General features: G+C 37.0%; 1 protein-coding gene across 3 annotated transcripts; it reads right to left on the bottom strand.

Moving 5' to 3' along the window:
- Nucleotides 1–2,262: 2,262 nt before the first annotated feature.
- Nucleotides 2,263–7,436, bottom strand: LOC122023695 (probable polygalacturonase). 3 transcript variants are annotated; one of them, XM_042581960.1, is made up of 7 exons: nt 7,145–7,435; nt 6,999–7,060; nt 6,567–6,896; nt 6,049–6,169; nt 5,178–5,352; nt 3,122–3,192; nt 2,263–3,037 (listed from the first exon to the last, which is right to left on the bottom strand). In XM_042581960.1, the coding sequence occupies exons 3-7, from the start codon at nt 6,891–6,893 to the stop codon at nt 2,400–2,402; spliced, it is 1,332 nt and encodes a 443-aa protein (XP_042437894.1). In that variant the 5' UTR covers nt 6,894–6,896; nt 6,999–7,060; nt 7,145–7,435; the 3' UTR covers nt 2,263–2,399. The 3 variants fall into 3 exon arrangements, with proteins under 3 accessions (XP_042437894.1, XP_042437896.1, XP_042437897.1); XM_042581962.1 differs by having other exon boundaries at nt 6,999–7,056; XM_042581963.1 differs by lacking the exon at nt 6,999–7,060 and having other exon boundaries at nt 7,145–7,436.
- Between the last annotated feature and the right edge of the window lie 2,336 nt (nt 7,437–9,772).

The raw sequence follows: 9,772 nt of genomic DNA, 5'->3' as shown, positions 1-9,772 counted from the left end.
AGGCGAGCTAATAGTTGCTTCTTGCTAATGGATGTTTCATCTTGAGAAGGGAGCTGAGTCACATCCCAAGTGCAGAACCCCAGGACATAATGGTTGCTTTGTGTATGGGATGAGCACCATCAATCTTGAGTATCCCACAGTTACCTCCTTTGTATTTATACAGGAAAGCATTTATCTAGACTGCCAATTATATTAATACAACATGATCCTGCCCGAACTATCCGAATGAAGGAAGTTGAAAAGTAAGGAATTGGATGACTGCTGATGAGATGAACACTTCAATTATATAAACAAAACTAAAATCAGGGAAAGGATCTTCGGCGTTGACCCTCAAACGTTGAAGTCAAAATCAAGAAGAGAGAATGAAGTAATCAAGAAACTAGAAAATCTTGCTTCCCTCATACCTAGCGTCCCTTTTTATATTTTTTTCTGTGATCGCTCATCTGTCCTTATTTAATGATATTAATTGTTAGAGGAAAACTTATTTGTCTTGACTTCTGTGCATAATGATAAGTGTAGTATTTTTTTTTGCCTTGACTTCTTTGTATTTAATGATACATGGTGTATTCCCTTTTGTTTCTCGTCTCTTTCTGTATAGCGTCATTCCTTGCGCCGGACGGGCGGTCTGAGCGACTCGTTTCACTACTGATCGGGTCATGATGTCTCAACCGGGTGGGTGATGTCCGCTCGGTCACTCCTTTGCCGACCAGGATAGCTATGAGCCCGGTGTTGACCGTTTTGACTTTGACCGACACTGTGTCAATTAACTCGTGACAGGTGGGCTCTTCCTTATCACTGTATTATAAGTCTCCCCCTCAAGTCTAGTCGAACGAGGCTACAAATCCGGCTGACTAGACAATTGGTCCTTGGCTACTTTATACGTCCGATCGACGCTATTTTATATGGTCCCTCATTTTCCGATCGGTGCATCAACCAACGCCACTCTGTCTGTCTGTTAGAAATCTCTAACCCAACCCAAGATAAATTGCATGTTAGATGGATCTAACCCATGAGTCCATCAAAAACTAATAAACAAATATATAGAAAAAATCAAAATTTTTAATTTGATTGCAGATTAAGGTCAAGCCATAAGGGCTTCCTCAATAAGATATTAAATGAGTATTATAATATCTATTTAACATCCCCTTTCCATTCTAACAGGAGATAGAGAGAGAGGAGTGTTAAGAGGGATGAACAACATTCATCCTCCTCTCTCATTATTTTTTTTATTTGTTTTTTCTTCTTTTTTTAATATCTTTAAAAAAATTTAATATTTTTTTAAAAAACAGTAAAATTATTATTAAAAATAATAATAATAATTTAAATATTTTAAAACATATTTAAATTAAATTTTATTTTATATATATATATATTTTAAGATGATTGAGTGTGCGGTGGGATCCATAAATAATGAGTATTAATGTTAAAAGGAATATAGGTGAAAGAAATATGTTATTATAATGAGTATGTGACAGTGGACTCTAGGGGTGAGCATTCGGTTAATTCGGTTTATTTGGTTAATTTGATATTAATTGTGTATAAATTCTTTTTATTGTTATTTTAATCAAATTTAATTAATTCGGTGTTAATTGAAATAACTAATTCAATTAATTCAGTTTTAGTAAAATTTTGATTTAATTCGGTTAGCCAACACTAAATCGGTTTTCGGTTAATTCGGTTAATTTATGGACCGAATTAACCGAATGCTCACCCCTAGTGGACTCTATGATTTTTGATGAAATGATGAATTTTATAATGAGTTAGCGTTATGGATGCTCTAAGTCTATTGAATTTCCTACTTTAGTTTTAAATTTTGGAAAGCAAACAAAATCTCAACCCAACTTGAGACCTCCACAAGCTTACCGGTGCAGGTTGTGGGCCCAAGCTGAATCAGTCCGACTAGATCTTGAAAATTGATTGATACAATTCACTTAAATAGTTTTTAGTTTGACGGGAAGACCAATCCAACTAATCTAACCCAAATGAATAACTCTAAGTATCATGAAGTTTCAACTAAGGAGATCGGCTACTGAACAAATCACCGGGAGTGCTTTTGAATTTATCTAATAGACAAATCAAGGAAAAGACCATTCACTTTCATAATTAGTCAGGTATATAAGAATCACTTAGTGTTCAAGATTTAAGTATGTGAAGGTCTAGATAGTTGGATTTTTTTAAAAAAGAAACAAATTTAAAAGGAACAATAAAATGAAGGTCAAGACTTGCTTCAGAATTCAGTTCGACTGTTACAAACACTTAAACTCAGCTTGGAATACTCAAATTTCATTTCATTTGGTTTCACAACTATCAGCTTCATCTTTCAGCACAATTTCATCCTTCTAATTGCACAGCAACATTGACATACCAAAAGCTCAGGAGCATGAAGAAACAAATAAATGTCAAAGAGCAGTAGTACAGAAGTTCATGCTATTTGTGCTGGTCAGCTCAGAGCAAGCTGCCGGCTGCACTTCGAGGGCGCCACCGCTCACATCAGCACACACCCATGGAACTACCCTCGTCGCGACAACATCCAGCTTCACATTCAAGAGGCAGATCTGCATGAATGGCGAGTTCTTGATACCCTGAATCGAACCCGGCTGCTGGATTCCCACACCCCACACATTTTTTATCATTAATCCATCGACAACCGGAAGAGCATTAGGATTGTAGTGGTCATCCGGGTGGCCTCCAACATTTCCAGCAATCCTCAATCCCTTTCGAACATTGCTCAGATTCACATCGGAGATGGTTATGTTCCTTATGAAGCCTCCCCTCCCAGAATTAGTCTTGATATGGATCCCAATGCCAGCGTTAAATATGTTTAACTTCTCGGCCAGAACATTTGTTATTCCACCGGAAGTTTCACTACCGATAGCAAATCCAGCAAATGGGCCAGATCCTGTTATTCGACGAACGGTAATTCCAGAGCTCTGGCGAGCGTAAGCCATGCCATACTCATCCCAACCGCTCTTTATGGCAACCAAATCATCCCCTGTTGAAATGTAGCAGTCCTCGATACAGACATTTAAGCTCGAGTCTGCAAGATAGAGTAGTCTTATGTTTAAGAATTTAATCACCAATACAATCACATTACTAAAGTAAAATAAACCAACATAATTACCTGGATCAACTCCATCGGTGTTAGGAGAATCATGGGGTGCTAAAATAGTCACATTTCGCACAACGACATTGCTGCAAAGACAAAATGAAAACACAATGTAATGGAGGAGCCACCTTTAAGATATAATCACATTTTGCACGACGACATTGCTGCAAAGATGAAAAGAAAAACACAATGTAATGGAGGAGCTACCTCTAAGATTCTAAATACGAATTCGATAGGAACCATGGCATATAAAGAGAATGCTTATTGCTAATTAACATCGATTGTAATTCCAAAACATTGGTATCTTCAAGTTCAAGGTCACTGAACCTCAAACTCTGCATTTCGCAAGTATCTCTTCGTCACAGTTCCAATAAAATGAGGGAATCCGGATAGTGCTACCATTGCCAAATGCCTTACTCCCTCCAATGCTCTAAAGTTACCAACCCCAACTCTTGCGGTAAACATGAATGAGAATCGCATGTCTTGTTGTAGTGGGTCACAGAGGAGGCAATCATATGAAACTTGGTTTAACAAAAAAAGAAGCATATTAGTTTTCTTAATGATAAACTTATGAACTTAGTGGAGCAACCATTGTCAGTCCCCAGGTTCATCGATGCCCTCGAATAATCAATTTTAACTCATACAGCACAAACACTTGAGAACCACATGCTTGTTAGATTGGCTCGCTCGAAGGGGTATAATTTTGGTAAACAATTCTTGATAATTTTCTTTATGATAATCTTACAGACTTTGTGGAACATCTGCCACTACCATTGCTAGTCCCCTAGGGTTATGAGTTACAGAGCAGTTGTCACTGTCACTGCAAGTTTCTAGTCTATCAATACTCTTAAATTACCAACCTAACCCTTACATAACAAACAAACGAAAACCACATTTGTTGGATCGGCTTACTAAAGTGGTTCATTCATAATGAGAACTGCAAGTTTGTTAGATCAGCTTGCCCAATGGCTAGGCAATTGAAAGATTGCAGTATGGGTGATGTTTTGCTCACTTTTCCAGCAAAATTTTTTTATCATAACCTCTCCAGAAAACCTATTTAAAGGGGGTTTTCACCTAGAAATCATTTGTTGACTATGACGGCATCAAACGCATGTATGGGCTGTCAGCATTCGAAGCTTCGGGAAATGTTTTCATTGTCTAAGGAGCGCAAAAAATGATATCAATGCTTGTATATATCTCTCTATGTTGTGAGAGAAGTCTAGGAAAGTTACCAATTTAGTAAGACTATGCATCCAGGAAAGTCGATTTTTCTCAATTCTCAAGTTGTATGACTCAATTCTTCTCAGATACGATATTGATAGATAGAGGTCTTCAAAGCAGAACCGGGAGATATTTTACTGGTCAAGGATATAGATGCTAACAACAAGATCACAAGAAAAATAAGCAAAAAATACTATCAGATGTGAAACTGATCCTCCATAGTACTCTGATACCAAGTGGTGCGATGGATGATGTTTGTCAAGCCACCTTGTCCACTAAATTGGCATGGTTTTCAGGGTATTCAATCATAAAATTCTGCAACATATTTGGTGTCAATCTAAACGCTCCAAAATGAGGCACTTTGCCACGCCATGACTAGTTAATCTACTTGGGTGACACATAAACCAGCCAAAGACTTCTCCAAGACATCATGCGAGTTCAGATGTCTACTGAAGATCACACCTTACAAAATATTTATGGAGAGATTATCATGGACTCCACATGGGTCACACCTTACAAAATCAATGACCCTCTGATAGCTTGGCTTCACGATGGGCTGATTTTCATTCTCTAGGCACATCAATGTTGACTAGATGGGTGATTCAAGGCGATAAATCAGAGCATCTACCTTAATGGGATGAGTCTGCCGAAGATTTTTTCAATTCTGTTGAGACCAACAAGTGATGGTGGGAACAATTTCCGTTCGTCATTTAAAACCAAGAGTTGAACCAGCAGTAAAATATAGCACAAAAGCAGTGTCAAAGTAGATATTATAGATGTGTTTTGAAGTACTCAAAGGAAAATGACAAATAAAAGGTTTCTTTTGCTATTATAGTTATAATATTCTCACCTGCAGTAAACAGGGTGAATGTTCCAAAAGGGTGAGTTCAAGAAAACCACATTAGATATGATAATATCTGTAGAATGCATGAGCTCCACGAGGTTTGGTCGAGTAAAACGCAAGGTCCTCTGTCTCCACATATTCCACCACAAATCACCTTGGCCATCAATTGTACCGTTCTCACCTGTAGAAATTACAGTTAGGTGAACAGCAGCAGCTGTTGTATGTAAGTTTATGGGAAGCTAACGAGTGCATAATGAGAATAGGTAAAATAAAGAAAGAACTATGGGTTTGACTAACGATGTTCACGAAACTAAAGTAGTAGAGATATGTAAGGCTTGACAATACAAAAACTCACCAAAATACTCCGGATATGAAGGCAACAATACAAAATAAAAACTTTAAAAAAAAACATCATAGGAATACCATAAAATAGATGGGTGAAAAAAAAGATAACAGAAGTATGACTTTGTATCCCCAAATGGTCTTTCCTTAGACAAGTAATAAAATATTCAGTTATACGAAATTGTGATTTATGAATCGGAATTGCATTACTTGAATTTGCCAAATAGCTGTGATGGTCTTCAATTTTGTCATTAACACAAATAAGATTTGTCTTTTTTTACCCTAAAGAAGAACACACGTGATTTATCTTAGTTAAAATTTTGTAGAGCCTACCTAGGCAGCTTGTTGAGCTGTAAGCAAAGCCAACAAGGTTCTCTACAGGAATTATGTAGGCAAAAACTCGTCACTTTAAGAGTTAAAGAAGTGAGAAGACATGTTTTCATATGGTTAGGGGTGGTAAGTTGAGCTAAGCCTCTTCTGTAAATACATATCACTGTGGTAATATATATCAAATGCATTGCTGCATGAGCACCACCTGTTATTATCACATCCTGAAGTCGATTGCCATGAATGAAACTCATGTATCTCCCACCTGGTAGCTCCCGCCCTCTTCCATACGATGGCAAAGGATCAATCAGTGGCCAACTTGATGTATCCTGCAAAAAATGAATATCAGATCTAAACAACACTGTCTGATTATTACCAAGTCAACAGCCAAAACTTGTACTGCAACAACAACCAAGTATTTATCTATATGGAGTCAGCTGTATGGATCTTCTTATGTCATTGACCTCAGATCCCCTACTATAGTTTCATCTGTATTTAAATGAAATTTATATTGTTTTATCATTGCTAACGAAGGCTTCTTTGGTCTCCCTCTTGCTCAATAAACTTCACTGAATTAGGATTAACAAAAGTGAAAAATAAAGAACATGATTGATATTCTGGAATCAAAAAATTGTCCTTTCAACACACAAACTGTTAGGTATACTATGGTATTTTCGTTCCCTTAAAAATAACTGGAGTTACTCAAAGAACAGATAAGATTATAACCTGTGTGGCCTTGATGACGGCGCCCTTAGCAAGGAAGAGCGTCATGCGGCTGGTGAGGTTGAAAGCTCCGGTTAGCCAAACACCGGCAGGGATGTAGAGAAGGGTTCCCCCCGGTGCATTTCTTTGCTCAATCCAGTCAACTGCGCTCATGAAGGCCTCTGTGTTAAGGGTGCGCCCGTCTCCAACCCCTCCGAAGTCCGTAATCAACAGCACCTCATCCCGCTTCTTCATCGGCACGATCCCCGAGCACGTTTCTTCCCCTTCCGCCGCCGCAATAGCGCCACCTTGAAACAGCGCTAGCAGGATAGCCAACAGCAGGCGCACCATTTTCTAAGCCGAAAACAAAAGGGAAACAAAAAAATGCTGCTTTTATCCCTCTCTTCGAGTTCGATTCGCACAAAAAAAAAAAAAAAGAAGCAAAACTCGCTCTACCAAGATCCTTGATCGAACCAGTCTCCGGTGACACAGATCCAGCAAAACCTACGAAGACCTACCTAAAGCAGACACCTTTCATTTGTTTTCGACCTCGGCAAGAAAGAAGAGAGAAAATGCCAAAGCGAAGAAGAAAACCCACTTACTTTTTACCTCCGCCACCTCCGGAAAGAAAGGCAGGCCTTGTCGGAGAGCGCGTTGTCCGCTTGTCCGAAGCTTTCAGCGGCTTCTCCACCAGAAGGAGCGCAGCAAAAGCAGATCTGGCACTTGCTCCACCGAACCAGATTTCTTTAATCCTGGCGGCAGAGTTGCTCCATTTAATCCTCCGCGGATTGATCAGAGATGGGAGGAGACACCGAGACAAGCGGCGACGAGAGAGGACCGATGGATGGGGCTTCCCAACGCTGTCGCCGACTGATATTTTTAACGTGCACTCGACAGTGTGGTTTCTGTTGGGAATTTGGCGAGTTCCCATGCATTATGAAAATTACAATTAAATCTTCCAATTTAATTAAAATAAACTAACCTCCTAATAATACGCTTCAAGTTAGTCCACCTAGTTTATCAATGGTCATCATCAAGACTTAATTGTTCAATAAATATCCTAAGTATTAAAACATATGCATGTGACTCGTTAAACTCCCATAAATAAATAATATATATAAGTGCAACTAATTAGGTGTAACAGGATCTTCATTTTCTCACGATCAATTTAATTAAAAACTTTAATTTAAGGGTGTTTGGTCGATGAATTTGAGAATGAGAGAATAAAATAATAGTAAAAGATAGTTTTTGAATTATGAGTTTGGGAATGATTATTAAATTTATAGGAATCAACCAAACTCATATAATTTGATGAGTTTCATTTTCATTCATATTCTCATTCCACCCTATTATCAAATTTATATTCATGATAATTTTCATCATTTAATCAAACGTCCCCTTAAATTATGTTTGTGTAGGGATTAACCCTAAATCCTACCGTGGGATGATAAACTAAGAATAATACTTACTTATCTATTCATAACTTCTTCTCGTCCCAAAAAAAATTAGGATGTGACATTTTTGTATTTTTCAGGAAATGTTGTTTCACTAATGATATTATTGTCTATGATGTTTTTTTTTAAAAAAAATATTGAGTATTTTTAATTTCTATGTTTTTTTTTCTAAAAAAATAGTCAACAAGGATCCTTGAATATTAGTCTACTAACACAGATGAGTAAAAGGGATTATAAATTATTATTAGTTAATCAATAAAGATAATGAAAAATTATTATTGATAGTAAATGATGAAATCGTCATTTAACGGTTCTTTTATTATTTGAAAGGGATATAAATTACGGAGGATTCGTCAAATAATAACAGTACATATAAGAAAGTGTTGGGATAATTAATAAAATATTTTATATTCCTTGAGAATTGTACGATAATATTTTATATGAACTAAATAAGTCAGCCCATAAGGACCACAATGGACAATTATTGAAAGCTGATAAAGGAGGAAAAATAATTAAGGATTAAAATAGCCACTCGTTTGTAATTTGATATCCGAAATATCTTTCTAGGCTTTACTTTAGAAAGAATACAGAGCAGCTAAAGTTGCACCACCTTAGATCTTGAAAATACATTCTTCTTAGAGCATAAGTAATTTTGATTTAAGTTGTATTATGTTAAGGAAGTTTTGATAAAATATTTTAGGTATTATTTTGATAAATTTCAATTAGAGTGTCTATTTTTTTTTTGTTAATCCATATATCTAGACCCTTAGAGACCAATTAATTCTGGGCGTGAATGACTTTTCCCTGATTCCTCCACTAGATAAATTAAAAAATGTTCATGGCAATTCATCTAGCAACAGACCTCCACCGCTAAAAATCCATTGTAAAATCTTCCTTTATTATAGTTGGATTTGAAATTATGGGTATAATCACTACAAAAATTACCATTATTACCGACTGAATTTTCCGTCGGTATATGAGATTACCGACGGAATGCCGACGAAATTTCTGATGTCGGAAGAATTTTGGTCGGCAATAACTTTACCGACGGAAAAATACATCCGTCGGTAATTACCGACTGAATATATATTTCCGTCGGTATATTACCGACTGAGATTCTTACCCGTCGGTAAAAAAACAAATGGCGGTCAACGGAGACTACCGACGGAAACCCTAATTCCGTCGGTATAATTCCGACGGAATCAGTTTTTCCGTCGGTATATACTCCGACGGAATCAGTTTTTCCGTCGGTAAATACCGACGGAATAACCTTTTCCGTTGGAGAACACCGACGGAAGTATAGCTTCCGTCGGTGTTTGCCGACGGAAAAGGCTATTCCGTCGATGTTTGCCGACGGAAAAGGCTATTCCGTCGGTGTTTGCCGACGGAAAATATGTTTCCGTCGGTGTTTACCGACGGAATTAGTTATTCCGTCGGTATTATATCGAAGAAAACCTGTGCTTTTTTCGATAAGTTACCGACGGAAGTTATAATTCCGTCGGTAAAAATCTGGAAAAATTTTGAAATCCAGCCCCTGTTTTGCTAATTTCCCATATACAAATTTAATACAAATACAAACCATCACAATCGATGGTATCACAAACACAATCCACACAATATATTAACAATATCACAATATAAATCAATCCACAATCTCCAAAATACAACATACAACAAATATATAAACATAACTGAACGACAAATAGAAAATCTCCAAACTATAATAAAATCTAAGTATCAAGTTCTCACAATCAAAAATATCTAAATTTATACAAG

This window comes from Zingiber officinale, chromosome 9B (assembly GCF_018446385.1).
Source record: "Zingiber officinale cultivar Zhangliang chromosome 9B, Zo_v1.1, whole genome shotgun sequence".
Lineage (NCBI taxonomy): Eukaryota > Viridiplantae > Streptophyta > Magnoliopsida > Zingiberales > Zingiberaceae > Zingiber > Zingiber officinale.
Note: the sequence above shows the minus strand (reverse complement) of the source record. Positions and strands in the feature narration are given on the sequence as shown.